Here is a 19658-nt window from a genome sequence, read left to right on the forward strand (position 1 = left end):
GAAGAGAGAGAACTGGACCTAGAGACACAGAAGCTAGAGAAGAAGAGAAGAGGACCCTCGAAAGTTAGAGAGGAGAGATATGACCAAGGGGGTGAAGCAGCTTGGTAGCCATGAAGAGCGGTTAACAGACAAGGTTTGGAAATTTTCTCGTCTTGTTCACCTTTGGTTTTCTGAAGAGTTTGTGTTGTATTCGATTGTGTATAATCAGGACATATTGAGCTTCTCTCTCTTTCGGATTTTTGTTCTTGATCTGTGAAAAGGGACTCTTTAGAAACAAAGTTTTCCTCCTGGAATATATAGATACATATATATATATATATATATATATATATATATATATATATATATATATATAGAACTAAAATTAGGAAGATGTTTAGGGCAAATTCTGATGCCCAAATCAATCAGGTGTTTTCCATCTTTATATGAAATATTATTAGGAACCACCAGTTCTGGACTTCTGGTGCATGTTTATATAGCACACAAAAAACATGTGGATAAACATGTTTTTCTTTGCTGACTTACAAATACAATTTTTCATATGTTACTATTGCAGGCCAAAGATGATGATCATATCCCGGACGGCAACTTGTTTAAGTCTTTACACAAATCAAGTTCAGGAACAAAGGTGCTTAACTATTATAGTACAATCATATATGTTCAACAATTCATTAACCATAAAAATAATTCATGCATGCATGGCTGGCTGAAGATGATAGCATAAATCGGTCCATATAAACCTTTTATTTTAGAATAGTGCAAGTAATTCTGAAATCTAAGTTCCTTACCCTGAAAACTTTTACCTGAAGTTTTCATTGGGCAACATAGTTTCATGAGCTCTATGTGTGGTTCTACGTTTCTTATCTACTGCAGTATTCTGATCAGCCTTCTTTTGTGCATGTGTGTTGCTAGGTGTGCTCACCAAACCCGTTGGAAAGGTCTCAAATAGACGAAGAGTCAAATCAAACTTCGGCAAATTTGAAGGCTCACAACAAGGTCAGGATGCATTAGTTATCATTATAGCAATATTTTACTGATATTTACACAAAGAGAAAAGTCCATTATTATCACATGTACTTTGGTTCAGAAATGGCTAACTAGGGAAGAAGTAGGGATCTCATACTGGTGCGTTTAATTTGCATCTTCAGGTTGAGGAAGATAAACTCGCATCCACAAGGGCAGAGATGGGTGAGGTAAGAGAAGAGAACAAGAGGCTAAAAACAATGCTGTCTCGCATTGTAGAGGACTACCGATCTCTTCAACTGCACTTCCATGACGTTCTTCAACAAGGACAGGCCAAAAAGCTTGCATATCCTGCAACAGTTGCGCCCACCGACGTCGAGGAGCCTGAATTCGTCTCACTGAGCCTTGGCACGAGCACAAGCACGCGCAAGAAGGAAGAGACTAGTAGTGTTTCTGAAGGCAAAGGGAGAGAAGACTCCATGAACACTAATAAAGGAGGGCTCTCTCTTGGATTGTCAGACTGCAAAGTTGGTGCAACTAACAATGCAAAGATACAGCCTGATGTGTTGACCCCCGAAGGTAGCTCGGAGGACGCCAAGGACGACGCCATGGAGGCAGCAGATCAGCAGTGGCCGCCGAGCAAAACGCTGAAGAACTTGAGGGGCGTTGGCGCCGAAGCCGAGGATGACATAGGTCCACTTCAACAGGCCAAGAAGACAAGGGTGTCGGTAAGGGCAAGGTGTGATGCACCAACGGTACGTAAATAGTGAACACATATGTAATGTTGGTGTAGCTAATGGTGTTGAGATCGATGAACTGAAGTACTGAACAACATGTAAACATGCTTTGGATTATTGGTCAGATGAATGACGGATGCCAGTGGAGGAAGTATGGGCAGAAGATAGCCAAGGGGAACCCATGCCCCCGTGCCTACTACCGGTGCACAGTGGCAGCAGGATGCCCCGTCAGGAAACAGGTACACATTTTCAGCCCAAAATTGCAATGTCACTGTCTCTGAAGTCTGAACATGCATGGAAACTCGAACATTGACAGAATCCAAGAGTCCTTTACAATGCCAATCTATTTATTTAGTATTTGAAAACAGATGGGACATTATGTAAGATGAACATAATGCAGTTGGAAGAGATTGACTTGGGGCGGGTACCCAGGGACTGAATCTAGCTAGGTCCCCAACTAACAAAGGCATATCATTATATAATTGGCAGAGAACATGGGTTTGGAGTCAATGGACGACCCAAGTTCAGCTCTGCTTAATTAGTTTGAACAATCATTGCTTATTACGGTCTACGAGGCATTTAAACTGCAAGTGACTGGTTGACACGGACCCGTCGCTTAGTAGGGTGGTGTTTGGTTTCTAAAAGTTCCTAGACTAATTTTAATTTTTGGACTAAAAACTTTCCCTACCTGTTTGGTTACAAAGACTAAAAGCAAGTATTATGGTAGGCTATAAGTAGGCTGAATGCTGAGGTGGAAGAGAGAGAAGAGAAGTGGGCTGTAAGCTTACAGCCAGTTTCAACACAAGAATCAAGAAAGTTTGTGAGATAGACAAGTGGGCCATATGTTAATGGTGGAGAGCTAAACTACTATAGAAGTGGGTTGAGATATGAGCTGCAAGATTCTTGTAGCCAACAGCTGGCTAAATCATTAGTCTTGCTCTAAAAAAGACCAGATGTCATTAAATGAGTGCACAAAGTACCATATTATCCCTAATATGCATACATCCAAGAGGTGGGGATCAGGAGTAGGAGTGGAATAGTAGGCTATGTAGGCTAAAAAAGTCTCAAAAAACTCCTCAGTCTTCTCTAGCAAAAATCTCTAGCCCAAAAAATCCCTAAAAAGTCCCTCCTGTTTAGTTTAAAAGTCCCATAAATTCAAAGAACTTATAGAAAAGTCCTCAAACCAGGGTCTAGGTCTTCCAACCCGATCGAATGGCTTCCGATCCAAGGCCTTGTTTAGTTGTGTAAACTTTAGGGTGTAAAGTATTGTAGCACTTTTGTTTGTATTTGATAATTATTATCTGATTATGGGTTAACTAGGCTCAAAAAAATTATCTCGCAAATTACAGACAAACTGTGTAATTAGTTATTTTGTTTAGCTACATTTAATGCTTCATGCATGCGTTTAAAGATTCGATGTAATGGGTAATCTTGTAAAATTTTAGAATTTTGAAGGCAACTAAACAAGGGTCGAAGCCTCTGCTTGCTTAGTCTATGAACAAATTGAATTCTACCAGTAGCTAGGTCTTACGAACTCATCCACAAACATGATCGGAACTAGTTGGAACCCAGCACTGGTGCCCAGCACGCATCTAGTCGGAATTTGGAACCGGAGGCTTACCCGATCGATGAGGAGACACGGCCGGCCGGGAGGCTACGCGCGCGGCGCGGGAGGAGACAGCAGCCCGCGGCGGCCGCTGCCCTCTTCTCTCTGTCGCCGTGGAAGCGCTCCCGCGGCGCCGGCGAGCCCCGTGGAAGCGCTCCCGCGGCGCCAGGCGCGGGGCGCTCGCCGACGACAGCTTCCCAATGGCGAATTGGCGACGGCCAGAGTATGAATGAATTTTGAAGAGAAGTGGGCCTTCGCAAAGCTAGTGTCCGAATAGGGCTGGGCCGATTCACTAAGTGTTCAGCCCATAGTCAGTGCATTTCTACCCCCAAACTAGTGACTGGTGGGTTCCCAATACAAATTTCCACATTATTTAACTTCACCGAGCTATTTAAACTGAGTTACTCGTATCTTTGTTCAAAATTTTTTAGGCAATATGCTATGTTACAAAAATTATCATATCTTTTTGCGACAATTTTTCATAGTTTCGAGTACCTAATGCTAGTTCGATTCTTCAAATATTTGTGAAAAAATATCATAAACTAATATTCATAACACATTTCTGATCTCTCTAACACGAGCAATGGTAGTACAAAATTTCCTCATCAGAAACGTCGATGACACCGGGCGTGTAACACTTGCAGGTGCAGAGGTGCGCGGACGACATGTCGATCCTGATCACCACCTACGAGGGCACGCACAACCACCCGCTCTCCGCCTCCGCCACCGCCATGGCCTCCACCACCTCCGCCGCGGCGTCCATGCTCACCTCGGGCTCCTCCACCTCCCTCCGCTTCCCCGCCGCCGCCGGCCTCGGCTTCGGCTTCCCGGCGGCGCACGACGGCGCCGCCTCCTCCAAACACTTCTTCCTCCCGAACGGCGGCGCTGCGTCCATCACCTCCACCCCGTCCTACCCGACCATCACCCTCGACCTCACCTCGCCGGCGGCCGCCTCGCAGGCCTTCTCGCTGAGCAGCAGGTTCCCGTCGAGCAGCTTCGGACACGGCGGCTCGAGGTACCCTCCCACGAGCTTCTCCTTCTCCACCTCCGGGCCGAGCGCGCTGTCCGGCGCGGCTTGGCCGGCGGCCGGCGGTGCCGGGTACCTGAGCTACGGATCACCAGCTCCGTCGCTGTTCACCGGCGGTAAGCACAGCATCAACGGAAGGCAACAAGGCGGGGAAGCCCCGGTGCTCCACCACCAGCTGCAGAAGGCTTCCGCGAGCGGGAGCTCGACGGCCGGCGTGCTCACCGACACGATAGCGAAGGCGATCACGTCGGACCCGGGCTTCCACACGGCGCTGGCGGCCGCCATCACGTCGTACGTCGGCACGCAGGGCGGCAAATCGTCGTCGGCGGAAGGCGACGGCGGGAGCCAGCTGCAGGGGCTTAAGTGGGGGCAGCACCTCGGCCTGGGCCCGTCGCCGTCAAGCGCGGGCGCGGCGTGCTCGTCGGCGGTGCTGGCGCGGTCATCGCCGACGACGGAAGCGGCGGAGCAGGGTTCGAATGGGCATCGGTCGTTCTTGCAGCCATCGCTGGGGGTGTCAGGCTCTCACAGTGCCTCCACCTCTCCTGTGGAGAACAGGGAGCACTGATCGCATCAGCTGGAGATTCTGAACTTGTTTGATTCACTTCGTTCAAATGTTTGTCAAAATTTGGTTATTTCATCGTTTGGTGTATATATCCCGGGGATAAGTGCGTAATTTCAGAGGATAAATATCCTGACTCTCACTGTATGTAGGATATAAAAAAATTGGTTTGATTCACAACACAAATGTAAAACAGAAAATTGCATTTATGTTTGTCCAGCCTTTCCTTCCCTGAGTTGGCAGAATGTGCGCTGATTATGATACATGAACACAATAGTTAACTGCAATTCAAATCTCCACTAATTCCAGAATCCAGAATAAAGAACTATCTACAGAGTTTTTTTTTTTTGGTACACAGGTACATACATAAGAGTTGGACAGTGTAGAATCCTCGGATGATTCGATGAATCCAAACGGTATGTTACTGTAAACATTTGATAGCTGCGCAGAAATCCCAAAACATACTGGATGTTGCTAGAAAAAGCGGTACCCATGGAGTTTCAGACTGAAAACAGAAGGGATGCACCAAAACTATCTTCTTGCATAACTCAAGATTTAAGAATAAACCGTCATGGGGATTATCAGGGACTTCAGATGTCCATTTTCACTTGGAGATGACCCTCATAAATCGGCTGACAGAACTAAACACGCCCATGACATTGTTCATCAACGATGGTGACTCTTCAGATTGCTCATCGGCACCTCCAAATATCCTCTGCAGATTAGAATGTTGTAAGTTCAATTATTTAGAAATGTAATCATATGGGTAGTAAAATCTTTATTGGTGAACTACAAAAGCACATATAATCAAACATTGTCTTAAACAGCGAACATATGTTTTCCTAAAAAAAAAAAGGATTTGCACTCTCCATCCTGTGTTGAATGCCAGTAGTCTGGCTGCTTAATGTGTAATGCAACAAGAAAATGCTGTCTTGAGAAGGCAAATGCTGACTATTGGGTGCTTGCAGTTTCTACAGAATACTCCGTCCGTCCCATTTTAACTGCACTTATGAGGTTCAAAAATTGTCCCACATTAAACGCACACAACAGGTCACGGTGAACAGATCCGCCAGCTTTTGGATCAATTAAAAAATCTAAACGCGTCCGATCGCATGCAGCAGGGCAGGAACCAGAGGTAACAGTGCAGCATCCTTGCTCTTTCCGTGGACAGGAGTGCAACGATGGTACTATCCGGACTCTGGAGTACTCCGTACTCCACTAGCTACCAGACTAGTCCAAGGCCATGTTTGGATGAATACATCAAAACTTTTTCAAATGCATGCATGAAGTACTAAATGAAGTTTATTTGCAAAATCTTTTTAGGAATGGGTGTAACTTTTCGAGACGAATCTAATGAGCCAAGTTTCATCATAATTGGCTACAGTGATGCTACAGTAACCACACTCAATCATCTTCTACACGTGCGGTCAAAGACCTCATTAGCTAGAGCAACTGCTACAGTACCATAGTTGTGGAGGTAATTTTGTAATTAGACTTTATTTAATACCCCTAATTAGTGGTCAAAGCATCATTTCTCTCTCATCAAAACTTTTACACACCTAAACCAAACATGGCCCAAGCCTCCGTCCTCAACGAGCCTCTGCGCGCAATGCAACTCCCTGACATCTATAGGGGTATTTGGGTAATTTCCAACCAATCTTGTGTTGTGGACTCATTTATGGGCCGCACATATGAGAGGAGGAAGAAAAATGTGTGAGAAGTGTTATGGGCCGATCTAGGCCCACGAGTACTGTAGCGCGTGTGTGAACAGTGCCGAATCCTATTTGATTAGGTTAATTTGGTGTATTAGGAAAGAGATAAGATAGATTGATTCGGTTAGAATATTGCTTAGGGGTCAAGTCAGTCGTCTCTATAAAAGAGACTATCTTGTATCAATGAAGGACAAGCAAGATTAGAACCAAATACTTCCCAGAGCCTCCAACATGAGGGCGGGTAGCCTCTAATCCTGTTATCTACCATATCATCTGGTATCACGATCCTCCGATCCTGCGCCTCCAACCCCACCACCAACCCTAGCCGCCAAAACCCCTACACAAACCATCCCTGCGCCTCCAGCCATAGCCGCCAACCCCTCCCTGCGCACTGCCTCCGCTAAACCCTCAACCAGCCGCCGGATCAGAGACTTCCTCACCCGGCACCACCTCTGTCCGCCATGGCCGACGCCCAGGTTCCGGTGGACATCAGCGCCAAGCTCGACAACCTCCTCCGCGCAGTCGAGCTCAACACCCATGAGATCAGCCAAGTCAAGAACCAGTATTCAGCACTCAGCACTGGACGTAGCCGTCAATCGGATCCAAACCCGGGCCCTGGAGAAGTTTCCCACAAACCAGTTCGAGGCCTCAGGATCTGACCCGCCATCCCCCCACCCATCGCCCGCGCACAAGCTCAAGTTCCCCGACTACTACGGCAAGGACGATCCGGCAATCTGGCTGCACAAATGCGAGCAGTGCTTCCAAGCCTATCGCACCCCGGAGGCGAACAAGACCTGGACGGCATCCTTCTACCTCCACGAGGCAGCCGCCCGATGGTACTTTCGGCTGGAGCGTAATCGCGGCGTTCCATCGTGGCCGGAGTTCGTTCAGGCCATCAACCGTCGCTTCGGGCCGTCCATCCGCAACAACCCCCTCGGCGAACTGGCCCAGCTCCGCCGGACGGGTAAGGTCGACGACTTCATCGACCAATTCCTCACCCAACTCGCCCGCTGCGACGACGTCTCCGAACGGCAGCAGACCGACCTGTTTATGGCCGGTTTGGGCGGCACACTGCAGATCGATGTGGAGATGTAGCACCCGGAGTACCTCGAGGACGCCATGAATCTCGCTCGGGCATACGAGCGGCATTCGACTTCGATCGTCACGGAGTCGCGATCTGCGTGGCGCCCTCCCCCCGGGGTTCCAAATCATCGTCAGCAGCGGCGTCGCCGGCCGCCCCAGCGTCCGCGGCGGCCTCCCAGCATCGGACGGCGCCCTCTGCATCCTCGGCCGTCCCTCCACCGCCGCCAGATCCTTCGCCAGCGGCCCCGCCGTTTACACGCTTCCGGCGGCTGTCCGCAGAGGAGATGGACGATCGCCGCACCCGCGGCCTGTGCTTCAACTGCCCCGAGAAGTTCGCTCCCGGGCACAACAAGGTGTGCAAGGGCAAGGGGGTCTACACCATCGAGATATCCGAAGACTTCCCCCTGGAAGACGACGCCTCCGACAACGACTCCGAGCCGGCCGTCGAGGTGTCCATGTGCGCCATGACGGGCCTCGGCAGCACCGACAATTTCTTCCTCGAGACCGACATCGCGGGCGTCCCCATCACCGCCCTGGTCGACTCGGGATCCACGCACACCTTCATGGCGTCATCCACAGCAGACCGCCTGGGCTTATCTCCAGAGCCCTTGAGCGGCGTCCACGTCAAAGTAGCCAATGGCGAGGGGCTGCAGTCATCCGGGGTTTGCCGTGCGGTCCGCGTCATCATCGGCGGCGAACCCTTCAACATTGACGTCTTTGTCATCCCACTGGAGGGCTACGAGCTGGTCTTGGGGTACCGTTGGCTGCGCTCCCTCGGCTCCTTCAACTGGGACTGCGTGCGCCAGCGCCTATCCTTCTGGAATGGCGGTCGACGGGTGCGCCTCGTGGGCAAGGGCGCTCCTTCTAGACCGCGCCTTGCTGCGGCCGTGGTGGCGATCGACTACCTCTAGCTCCTCCTCGACTCGTTCGCCGACCTTTTCAAGCCGCCGACAACTCTCCCACCGAGCCGCAGCTTCGACCACCACATTCACCTGCTGCCCGGGACGGCTCCAGTGGCGGTTCGACCGTACAGATACCCCCAGCTGCTGAAGGACGAGATCGAGCGCCAATGCGCAGACATGCTGCGGCAAGGCATCATACGCCCCAGCACGTCCGCGTTCTCCTCCCCGGTCATGCTGGTGCGCAAGAAGGACGGGACATGGCGATTCTGCGTCGACTACCGCGCCCTCAATACCGTCACCGTCCGCGACATGTTCCCCATCCCTATCGTCGACGAACTCTTGGACGAGCTCTGCGGAGCCGTATTCTTCACCAAGCTCGACCTGAGTAGCGGCTACCACCAGGTCCGGATGTTCGCCGCCGACATCGACAAAACGGCCTTCCGGACCCATCATGGCCATTTCGAGTTCTTGGTGATGCTCTTCGGCCTCACAAACGCGTCGTCCACGTTCCAGGCGCTCATGAATGAGGTAATGCGCCCTTTTCTCCGTCGCTTCGTTCTTGTCTTCTTCGACGACATCCTCATCTACAGCAAGACATGGAGCGAGCATCTGCAACACGTCCGTGCCGTCTTCGACACCCTCCGGGCGCACGGGCTGGTGTTGAAGCGGTCTAAGTGCTCTTTCGGCGAGAAGAGCATGGCTTATCTGGGCCACATCGTCACCGGCGATGGCGTGGCCATGGATCAGTCCAAGGTAGCGGCTGTTCAGGCCTGGCCGCTGCCTAGGACACTGCGGGCGCTTCGGGCTTCCTCGGCCTCACAGGCTACTACCGGAAGTTCATCAGCAACAACGGCGTCATCGCGGCACCCCTCACCAGCCTCCTCAAGGAGGCCTTCTGCTGGACGCAGGAAACAACGGACGCTTTCCGCGCCCTCCAGCACGCCCTCACCACAGGACCCGTGCTACAGCTTCCTGACTTCGACAAGCCGTTTGTCGTCGACTGCGACGCCTCCGGCTCGGGCTTCGGGGCCGTGCTACATCAGCTTGACGGGCCCATCGCGTTCTACAGCAAGACGGTCGCACCCCGTCACATGAAGCTGGCGGCCTACGAACGCGAACTAATCGGTCTTGTGCAGGCGGTGCGTCACTGGAGACCGTACCTGTGGACGCGCCCATTCATCGTCCGGACCGACCACTGCAGCCTCAAGCAATTCCTGGACCAGCGGCTGTCCACGATCCCTCAACACACGTGGGTCAGCAAGCTCTTCGGGTACTCCTTCACGGTGGAGTACCGGCCGGGGCGCCAGAACGTCGTCGCCGATGCTCTCTCCCGGCGCGACGAGGATCAGTGCGCCATCAACGCCTTGGCGCTGTCACCACCAGAGTTTGAGCTCTTTGACGAGCTCAAGCAGGAGATGGCGTCCCTCCCCTCCTTCAACGCCAAGCGCAAGGAGATCGCCGACGGCTTGGCCGGAGCAGCCTGGACAAAGCTGGACGGACTGGTGCTCCACAAGAGACGCATCTTCGTCCCCGACGACTCATCCTTGTGGCCGGTTCTTCTTCAGCATGCACACGGGACCGGCCACGAAGGGGCCCAGAAGACGCTGCATTGCCTGCGGACATCCTTCTACAGCCCACACGCGTCCAGACTCATCACCGACTACGTCCGCAGCTGCGTTGTCTGCCAGCGCAGCAAGACAGAGCATCTTCACCCAGCGGGCCTGCTGCAACCGCTGGAGTTGCCAAGCTCGGTCTGGGCAGATATTGCCATGGACTTCGTGGAGGGTTTTCCTAGGATCGGCGGCAAGACGGTGGTGCTCACTGTCGTCGATCGTTTCTCCAAGTACGCCCACTTCATCGCACTGGGGCACCCCTACACGGCGATCTCCGTCGCCCAGGCCTTCTTCGACAACATCGTGAAGCTCCATGGATTGCCGTGTTCCATCGTGAGCGATCGCGACCCCGTTTTCACCAGCAAGTTTTGGACGGAACTCTTCTCCCTCGCCGGTGTCAAGCTGCACCTCAGCTCTGCCTTCCACCCTCAGACGGATGGGCAGTCTGAGGTCACGAACAGAATCTTGGGCGTCTATCTACGGTGCCTCGCTGGTGATCGACCACGGCAATGGTTGCGGTGGCTGCCATGGGCCGAGTATTGCTACAACACCAGCTACCAGACTGCGCTTAAGACCACGCCATTTGAGGTGGTCTACGGGCGTTCTCCACCGACTTTGGCATCTTACAGGCCAGGTTTGGCGCGGGTGGTGGCCCTGGACCGCCAGCTCTATGAGCGTGACGTCTTCCTCACCGACATTCGTGATCGTCTTCACCAAGCCCAAGACATCATGAAGGAGACGGCTGACCGCTCTCGCCGTTTCGTGGAGTTTGCTGTCGGAGATTGGGTATGGTTACGCCTCAACCATCGGGTTGCGGCGGGCATTACATCTAGTGCGGCTGCCAAGCTGGCACACAAGTTCTATGGTCCCTTTCAGGTTGTGGAGCGCATTGGGGACGTCGCCTACCGTCTACAGCTTCCAGTTTCAGCCCGCATCCACAACGTCTTCCATGTGGTCTTCCTCAAGAAGCATGTGGGCGATCCTCCTGTTGCACCAGTACCCCTACCGCCGATCGACCACGGCCGGGCTGTCCCTACCCCTCAGAAGGTGCTGCGCGCAAGGCTCAACCGTGGCGTGTGGGAGCTTTCGGTGCAGTGGCTCGGCCTTCCGGCGGCCGACACGACCTGGGAGCCCTTGGAGTCGTTCAAGGAGCGCTATCCATCATTCCAGCTCGAGGACGAGCTGTTTCGAAAGGAGGGCGGAAGTGTTGTGGACTCATTTGTGGGCCGCACATATGAGAGGAGGAGGAAGAAAAATGTGTGAGAAGTGTTATGGGCCGATCTAGGCCCACGAGTACTGTAGCGCGTGCGTGAACAGTGCCGAATCCTATTTGATTAGGTTAATTTGGTTTATTAGGAAAGAGATAAGATAGATTGATTTGGTTAGGATATTACTTAGGGGTCAAGTCAGTCGTCTCTATAAAAAAGACTATCTTGTATCAATGAAGGACAAGCAAGATTAAAACCAAATACTTCCCAGAGCCTCCAACGTGAGGGCGGGTAGCCTCTAATCCTGTTATCTACCATATCATCTTGGATGGCGTGCCCCGTCTTAGGAATGCAGATATTATGGGACGGAGGGAGTACACATGACTTGACTCATTTTTTCAACAATGCACAAATTGAGTTCAGCATAATTACTTAAATAGGCAGTTATCAGAGGTAAATATGAACAACAAACAAAATGTTAATTAGTCCCAGTGCCTTACCTCAATATCTGTTGCGTCGGGGCGACTTGTGAGTTCTCTGGCAAGCAAATACCGATTTGGTCTGCTTGGATCATCATAAAATACCTTCCACTTTCTGTATGGAAACATATACCTTTAGCTTATTCTTTCAATGAATATTTATTTGGGTCATATATGTATGGAAAAGACAACAGTTCTCTACGCACCCAGGATAGCATCTAAAGACTGCACCAGTTGGCAATGGCCTCATCGAGTAAACAGTGGTAAAAGTACTGCAGAGTCAGTGATGGATGTTAGCAAAAGAAAGATACAGACCAACATATAAAAAGAAAACATGTTCTAATTCAATGGGACATACAGTTAATGAGAGAAAACATATGCATTGAATTTGTAAGGTCAAAGACACAAAAATGAATTTGTCACAAAATACTGGATTCATTAGAAATATAATTGCCCAAAATAACCAAATGATTTGAAGGTACAACGAACGTAGTTTAAAACATAACAGTATACTTCACAAAAGAGGTGTCTACGGGACTCAATCCATGCTAAGGCCTTCATAACCATTAGTCATATATGTTTTCGGACTCTCCTGCCGGTTTGAGGAAACAAATGATTTCTGAAGCAGAAATAGTTACACAATGAAAGGCAACAGTTTACAGATGCTTTTAACTTACCTTAAGAAATTTCTGCGTAGATTCCGAACATTAAAGCCTACTCCAACATCTCCACTAACAAGGCGTGGGTTCCACATTATAAGAGGCTTTATCTTCATTAAAAAAAAGTAAACGCTACTTGAGGATATAATATTGATTGGAATATATATACAAACACCAATAATAGAGAAATATAAAGATGGTTGCTGATCCAATTCAATCTTAAAATCAATGCCAATATCGATGTATGGTTTTAGGCATGAAAATCCATATGATTTGTTTTATGAAATGGCTGATAGAGAAAATGCATTTAGATCCTGTATAGGTCCATGCATGGCCTTAGCCTAACAGTCCCTGTAGTTCATGCAAATGTTATTCAACCAACTCTGCATGGAGCACTAAATGAAATTCAATTTTCATATGTTTCAATGCAAGATCTATAGAAAATTGCAGCCTGATTAGCCATAAGTTGCATACAGGATCATCAGAGAGCTGAGATGCGATGCGTTCAACAGATTCCAGCATCTGATGATCAGGGATAATCATAACAGCAACCTCATCCTCAAGACCAACTGGCTTCCGGTCGCTTAAGCTGCAAGTCGAGTCAAAAACAGATTGGAATTACAATCTGTGTATTATTTAACGCCATAGTCTACAAGCATCCAATATCCAATATTTTTTTTCTTCAATAATACTAGTACAAAAACAGTCTGGATTCTCCAGTAAAACATTGTATCTGGCTGTTCACCAGTAGGAGCAAAAGCGAACTGGACAATTCTTGGTGGCTTGAAAATGTATTCTTCTTGATTTCAAAAGGGAAAATCATTTTTTATTTTCAATAGACATCGGTAGCATGTCACTTGTATCAGAAAATCATGAGCTACAACAAATTACATCAATTCTTTATGGAATCAGAATCACCACTCTAAGTGGACAGCACCTGGCACACTTGAATTGCGCATCTGTCCACTGATACTTGAGAAGGGCAGCTGCTCCAGCATCGGGGAAAATCGCGGTAACTTTCTGTGAAACAGTAAGTCGAATAAGAAATCGACAATAACTAAATCACAAGGGTCACAAAATTCCAAAGTAGTAATCTGCAGTCTTAAATATATATATCAATCAGTGCTAAAACGACCTTGTATCCAAACCTGTCCTGTCTCTTGTACAAGTGTGTCCAGGAAAATCTTTGACAATGCCCAGAGCTCGGCCTGCGCTCCTTCCTCGTTGAGGAATTCCAACTGAGGGATCAGCAGCTCTGCCTGCAATCGTGAAATTGGCAATCACAAATCCTCCGCAATTGGATACTAAAGATGCATATCCAGCATTGCAGCAAAAGTGAGTACTACTATCACCATTTACACAGCAGATAAGATTGAACCGAATTATAGAAGCAATACGTATTTGAACTGTGCGAATCATACGATAGCTCGCATGCCTCCGGAGTTGACGAAATCCGCGCTCGCCTTCCCCGACTGCCGAATCGCGCCCTCCAAATCCGACGGCAAGCAGCTGAACCACACAGCACGTGGAGCCTCAGAACGTGAGTACCTCTCGTCATGTGTTCACAATTACGCACGAGTTGAGGAATGAGGAGTACAATAAGCCTCACCTGTCGTCCTCCTCCGCCGGCTGCGCCTGCGCCACTCCACCGTCCGCCGTAGATTCCGCCTCCTCGGCCTCCGCGGGAGCGTCGGAGGCGTCGAACTTGCCGAACTTGGCCCCACACGGGGGCGGCGTGCCGCGGAGGCGAAGCAGCGGCCGCAGCCTCGCCGGCGTGTTGAGGGGAAAGGCTAGAGGCGGGGCCGGGAGGCGGCGGGGGAGATGGGTAGCGCGACCGCGCTGGGGCGAGAGCAGCGGCGCTGTGGTCGCCATTGCTTCGCCGAGCGGGGCAGGGAAGACGTGGCCGACAGCAGCGGCTCTTCTCCAGCAGCTTGGAATTGGATAACGGCTTGTTCGTTCTGGAAACGGGATTCCATCCACAAGCGCCGTCGGATGGGAATTCAACGCGTCAGATTGATCGCCACACAATACGATCTCAGAGAATTGGAATCTGGGGCCAATGGTAGAGGTAACCATCTTTGAATTATATTGAGCAGTTTACAGGCTTACAGCAGTAACATATTGCTGAATACATTCTAGACTGCTGAATGCAGTATTACAAATCGAGAAACCCTTACAGTCTTCTGTATGCACCCGTGGTATAGCCACCAGAATCCAACTGGTGCAAGCTATATCTATATGGCATGTTACAACACTGCTTGGCATGATTATGGATCTATCTTAGTTGTTGCAAGCAGTTGCCGCGCTCTCAGTTTCTTTGCTGGTCGCGAAAGATTTGCCACACCCACAGGTTTTTGTTGCATTTGGATTCTGGAAGGAGAAGCCACCGCCGATAAGCGCGTGGCTGTAGTCCAGCTCCATTCCAAACATGAAGAGAAGGCTCTTTGGATCACATACTGCAGAAGCACATACACTACTGTTAGAACTAGTTCATTCTTCGGTCCCAATTAGTTCTCGGATGAAAAATCTGAACATTTGACTACACCTCAGAATGTAATCAGTCCAAATCAGTTAATATAAGGTAGTTACCTATTGCAAACCCATCATATTCTACAATTGAATCATCAGGGCTGGCATTCGCTCGACTTTCAAACTCCATGGTGTAAGACATGCCAGAGCAGCCACCCTGTTTCACTCCAATTCTCAAACACAGATCTTCATCCCGTTCAGCCCTCATTTTGTTCAGATGTTTCAAGGCCTTTTTGGTCAATGAAATAGCTGGAGCAATACTACCAGATGTTGCTGCTGCTGCGGCGGCTGCTACTGCAAAATATGATAAAACATTTATTCACTTGATATGGAATGGAACTTGAGCCAAATTCTGTTCATTCCTCAGATTTTAGTACAGCAATTTTAGTACATTCCTCAGATTTTAGTACAGCATTCAATTTTCAATATGCACTAAGCCAGAACATTCAGTATTAACAGTTCCTGCAAACCTTCCCTGCATCTCGCTAATATGGGAAATATGAGCCAAGGAGAAATGCTGAATAAACAGCTTTTAAAAAAAATGCTGAATAAACTACTGAAGTCCCCTTCAATCTAGAGCTCCACAATCATGTTAATTGGCAACAACAAATGCTTATGATGTGATTTGCATTCAGCTCACCTACCACTTCCCAATCATGCACATTAGAAACAAAATCCTTATAGGAGTAACAGTGGTGACAGGCACAATGAATAATAATAACATGCAAGTTGATAGTTGTCCAGGTCATGAGTGAGCTAGCAGCATTGTATTTGTAAATTATGCATAGCTTTATATAAAAGAAGAATGTTTTATTTAAAAGCCTTGAGACAAAAAGGAAACAAGTCTAAGTGTAACCTGTAAATAGGAACTACTATTGTCTACCATGGTTCTTGGGATTTACAAGATCTACACTTGGGGATTATACCTGAGGGGGTGTTTGGTTCCCCACAGAATTTAACACACCACACTTTGGCACGTCACACGAGAGTTAGGCTACTGCTTGGTTGGTGACAGTAGACGGTGGCAGCTTTTCCCTTCACATTTTTTGCCACAACCATGGTGCCCAAATTCTATGCCGCACTTGCGGTGCTGCAGCAAATGAGGCGTGGCTGGCAGTGGCGAGGAAGCAAACACGCCCTGAGTATTTCTACTTTTGGGCTTAAGAGATTGCACGGTTTACACCACTGATATTGGCAATTTGGAATGGCCAGGTGATGATAGCAGTTGCTTATATGGGTAAAACTGCGACGCACAGAACTGAGTAGCCAAATACCAGAGAACGCATGGTTTGAAACTCTGATCGGTAAAAACTGAAAAAGGATATATTAAACGGATAGGGATGGCTAGGTGATAAACTGATAATACCAATAAGGTGTTTTGCCAACCTATCTGAGCAATATTGACACACAGAGAACACACAGAAATGAGTAGCCAACGCGAAACTAATTTGATTTATTTTTTTGAAACGAACCAAACAGAAGAGCTACGATTACATATGTTAAAAAGAAGAAGAGGCCCAGACAAATTAAATTAAATTTATAGGAACTCTACAAACAATATAGGCTGTGATCGAGTGATACACGCGCGTGGTTGAAAATCTGTTGAAGCAAAATTTCTTATGACGCCGGTTATCCCAATAACCAAGCATTCAATAATCTCCAAGGCTACAAAGCTTGTTCAACAAACATCCCCGCACGGAAATTATTCTTCCCCTTCCAAGGCTAGAACAGTACGGACCGGTCCGGGTTCAATTTATAAATTCATACCGCCCAAATCCGCATCTTTTGCCAGAAACATGACCCTAGTGATTCTGATTGCGTGGGGGGACAGAAACGACATCTGGGTTGACCATACCTGGAGGGGAGGAGACGCGAAGCGAGACAGCCCTGCCGCCGCCGCGGGGGAACCGGATCGATGAGGCGGAGGAGGAGGAGACCGCGGGGTGGGGCCGCGCGGTGCCAGCGGGGCGGCCGAGGAGGGTGCTGGAGGTGCCGGAAGCGAGCGCCATGGCGGGGGTTGGTCGGGGGCGTGCCAGAGAGAAGCCGGAAGCGAGACGGAAGCGGCAGGCAGGGGAAAAAAAGATCTGGTGGCTCGCGGGTCGCCCGGATTCTTGGAGCCTTCTGGCCCCGGCCCGTCCGGTCTACACGTTGAACACTACAGAATGGTCCAGTGACCAGTGAAATACTACACCAACCAAGGGAGGAGAATATACAATCATCTCTTTTTTTCCTCATGGCAGGAGAATATGCCATCACCAAAAAACGAATGATATATATATTTTTGAGATTACACAGTACAACTCAGATACTTACAAAGCACGTACACTCACCTCTATAAACATACATATACAAACTTTATTCCTATGAGCATCTTCGAAGACTGAGTCGGTAAATTCTCGATATTAACATAGTCATCACAGACGTCTCACCGCCAATGGGAACGTCACTTACCACTGAAAGCACAACACCGGTAAATTCTAAAATATTCGCTCCCACCAGGAGCCGAACCTAGGACCTGAGGTGCTATTGAGACTCTTGTAACCATTGGAGTATATGCACTTTCGCAAATTAAAAGGAGAATATACACTGACTTGCAATTAGACAAGGATGATTATGGTATTCAATATATTACAAATCTCTTATAAGATTATATACATACAATATGATGTGTTCATAAGAACGAAACAAGTACAACAGTCAACATAAGAATGTTTCACTCGTGAAGACGAGGTTGCACGTACAAATGACAGTTTGTTGCAACCAAATTAAAATGAACAATGCACAAAAACCATCTCCTCCGCTGTTTGCAGCCGTCCAACACAATCACTTAGTAGACATAAGCTTTGAGCGACGATGATGACCTCCTAAGAGCAACTCCAGCGGAGAGACTAAATTTGAGCCCCTATATTGCTTTTAGGAGCCAGCCTATAAAAATTTAGGGGCTTCAAACTCCAGCAGGGTGACTAAATTTAGAGGGCCTCCAGTTCTAGGGACTCTGGACCAAAATTTAGTGGCCTCCCCAAAATGGGGGCTCGTATAGGGGCCCGGTTGGAGATGTTTTTTCTACTGAGAGACTAAAACAAGAGATAGAGTCCCATTTAAGGGCCCGGCTGGAGTTGCTCTAAGCAAAACTAATAAGACGCCATGACGAATGACTTTTCCAGGTCAGTTGTAGCATATATACCTCCTCGATCGACCTCTCCTGGAACTATATTTGAAGTTTTGTACGAGATAATCTCCAAGCGAGATTTTGTACAAATTTTGATGTTGTAGACCAATATAAAACTCTGAAATTCTTGCGCTCCAAACCTAGCTAGACAGAAAACCTGGTGAGAAAAAAATAAACTCCGGGGATTACAATACAAGCAGTAATTAATAATTATGATATATACACTATACATACCTCGTCAGAATCCAGAACCGCCAAATAATAGCATGCATGAGAGAAATATATACTATACAGAAACCCCAATCGTTCAGGGAGCTAGTGTGTTCGTTCCTCGGCGTCACGGGCGATGATGGAACAAGGCAACGCAGCCGCCGGCGGTGGTGAGGGCGGCCATGGCCCACACGGCGGCGGCGACGGGCCAGGACGGCATCGCCGCGGCCACTTTCCACGCAAACATCACGGTGAGGAGCGTGCACAGCGCCCAGACCTCGAGTCTCAACCGCGCTCTTCGCTCGTCGTCGGCGTCGGCGTCCCCTGCAGGCGGCGGCAGGCGCTCGTACGCCCGGAGGCGGCGGAAGAGCAGCAGCAGCGTGCTGTAGCTGGCGGCCACGAACGCCGTCGAGCCGGCGTCCCCCGCGGCCGCGGCTCTGTAGGCGGACACGGCGGACGTGAGGGTTAAGGCGACCAGCCCCGCGCGGAGGAGAACCGCGTCGGCGGCGGCTCGTCGTTCTCGTTCCATATCGCAAGGTCCTCTGTGAGTTCGTGTACCTCGCCGCTGATGATGGCCGGCTCGATCGGCTGCCGAATTGAACTTGATGCGTGGACGAGACAGCGGACACGACGATGAACATCTCTGCTGTGCAGCTAGGGTGTCGTGTTTATATAGGCTATAGATTGCAAGCTGTAGATTGCACTCGAAGCTAAGAAGAGAGACCGAGTCTACTGTTCCTTTGCCCGGTCAACAAGCCAGAGATCTTTTCATTTATCCGCGTATGCTAGCAGCTGGGCTGCTAGCGAGTCTTCTCCAGAGATGTAAACAAGAGATTACGCACGCGCTCGCGCATGCAAACAAACAACAAGTATGACTACTTAATAAAGTCAACGAAATATGTCTTGATGCTTTTCATTATACCTTAGTAGTATTAAACAAGCAAATTCAAAAGCCTTGCATGCCAAGGCATCGCGAAACCGACATAGTCGCTTTTTTTTTCGTCCTTGAGCTCCACAAGTTTCAATTACAAACAGTTCTTCTTATCGTTCTCGGCAGCCATTGCGGCCATGTCTTTCACCATGTCAACCTCTCCAAACTTGTTGATGCCCCGATTCCATCCAAACTCGTAAGTCGTAGCCGTCCTCCGTGGCATGCCCCGGCCAGCAGCATCACCGCCGTGCTGCAGGCCACCACCAATGAG

The 19658-nt window shown here is 49.2% G+C and overlaps 4 protein-coding genes across 5 annotated transcripts; 1 reads left to right on the plus strand and 3 right to left on the minus strand.

Annotated features, from left to right (window-relative positions):
- Window positions 1-5229, plus strand: LOC120671521 (WRKY transcription factor 72A-like). The gene is made up of 6 exons (XM_039951878.1): window positions 1-133; window positions 557-628; window positions 913-996; window positions 1149-1718; window positions 1826-1939; window positions 3951-5229. The coding sequence occupies exons 1-6, from the start codon at window positions 80-82 to the stop codon at window positions 4896-4898; spliced, it is 1842 nt and encodes a 613-aa protein (XP_039807812.1). The 5' UTR covers window positions 1-79; the 3' UTR covers window positions 4899-5229.
- Window positions 5079-14523, minus strand: LOC120671522. The gene is made up of 9 exons (XM_039951879.1): window positions 14158-14523; window positions 13970-14057; window positions 13697-13807; window positions 13486-13568; window positions 13023-13137; window positions 12567-12658; window positions 12096-12161; window positions 11911-12004; window positions 5079-5607 (listed from the first exon to the last, which is right to left on the minus strand). Exons 1-9 carry the CDS (start codon window positions 14418-14420, stop codon window positions 5497-5499), a joined length of 1023 nt encoding a protein of 340 aa, XP_039807813.1. The 5' UTR covers window positions 14421-14523; the 3' UTR covers window positions 5079-5496.
- Window positions 14524-14608: 85 nt separating this feature from the next.
- Window positions 14609-17234, minus strand: LOC120671523 (uncharacterized protein slr1417-like). Of its 2 annotated transcripts, none has more exons than XM_039951880.1 (3): window positions 16933-17234; window positions 15138-15371; window positions 14609-15004 (listed from the first exon to the last, which is right to left on the minus strand). In XM_039951880.1, the coding sequence occupies exons 1-3, from the start codon at window positions 17084-17086 to the stop codon at window positions 14829-14831; spliced, it is 564 nt and encodes a 187-aa protein (XP_039807814.1). In that variant the 5' UTR covers window positions 17087-17234; the 3' UTR covers window positions 14609-14828. The 2 variants fall into 2 exon arrangements, with proteins under 2 accessions (XP_039807814.1, XP_039807815.1); XM_039951881.1 differs by having other exon boundaries at window positions 15138-15365; window positions 16933-17164.
- A 970-nt stretch (window positions 17235-18204) lies between these two features.
- On the minus strand, window positions 18205-19075 carry LOC120670400. The gene has a single exon (XM_039950485.1). It carries the CDS (start codon window positions 18983-18985, stop codon window positions 18584-18586), a length of 402 nt encoding a protein of 133 aa, XP_039806419.1. The 5' UTR covers window positions 18986-19075; the 3' UTR covers window positions 18205-18583.
- Between the last annotated feature and the right edge of the window lie 583 nt (window positions 19076-19658).

This window comes from Panicum virgatum, chromosome 4N (genome assembly GCF_016808335.1).
Source record: "Panicum virgatum strain AP13 chromosome 4N, P.virgatum_v5, whole genome shotgun sequence".
In the NCBI taxonomy this organism is placed as follows: Eukaryota; Viridiplantae; Streptophyta; class Magnoliopsida; order Poales; family Poaceae; genus Panicum; species Panicum virgatum.

Excerpts from the sequence above, each read along its gene's own strand:
- LOC120671521 (XM_039951878.1), top strand. The coding sequence starts at position 80 with ATGACCAAGGGGGTGAAGCAGCTTGGTAGCCATGAAGAGCGGTTAACA. Across the intron at positions 134-556 it reads AAGAGCGGTTAACAGACAAG|GCCAAAGATGATGATCATAT; the intron begins GTTTGGAAATTT and ends TTACTATTGCAG. Across the intron at positions 1,719-1,825 it reads CAAGGTGTGATGCACCAACG|ATGAATGACGGATGCCAGTG; the intron begins GTACGTAAATAG and ends ATTATTGGTCAG.
- LOC120671522 (XM_039951879.1), bottom strand. The coding sequence starts at position 14,420 with ATGGCGACCACAGCGCCGCTGCTCTCGCCCCAGCGCGGTCGCGCTACC. Across the intron at positions 13,808-13,969 it reads CCGGAGGCATGCGAGCTATC|GCAGAGCTGCTGATCCCTCA; the intron begins GTATGATTCGCA and ends TCACGATTGCAG. Across the intron at positions 5,608-11,910 it reads CCGACGCAACAGATATTGAG|AGGATATTTGGAGGTGCCGA; the intron begins GTAAGGCACTGG and ends TCTAATCTGCAG.
- LOC120671523 (XM_039951880.1), bottom strand. The coding sequence starts at position 17,086 with ATGGCGCTCGCTTCCGGCACCTCCAGCACCCTCCTCGGCCGCCCCGCT. Across the intron at positions 15,372-16,932 it reads TCGCGTCTCCTCCCCTCCAG|TAGCAGCCGCCGCAGCAGCA; the intron begins GTATGGTCAACC and ends CATATTTTGCAG. Across the intron at positions 15,005-15,137 it reads ATATGATGGGTTTGCAATAG|TATGTGATCCAAAGAGCCTT; the intron begins GTAACTACCTTA and ends GTGCTTCTGCAG.
- LOC120670400 (XM_039950485.1), bottom strand. The coding sequence starts at position 18,985 with ATGGAACGAGAACGACGAGCCGCCGCCGACGCGGTTCTCCTCCGCGCG.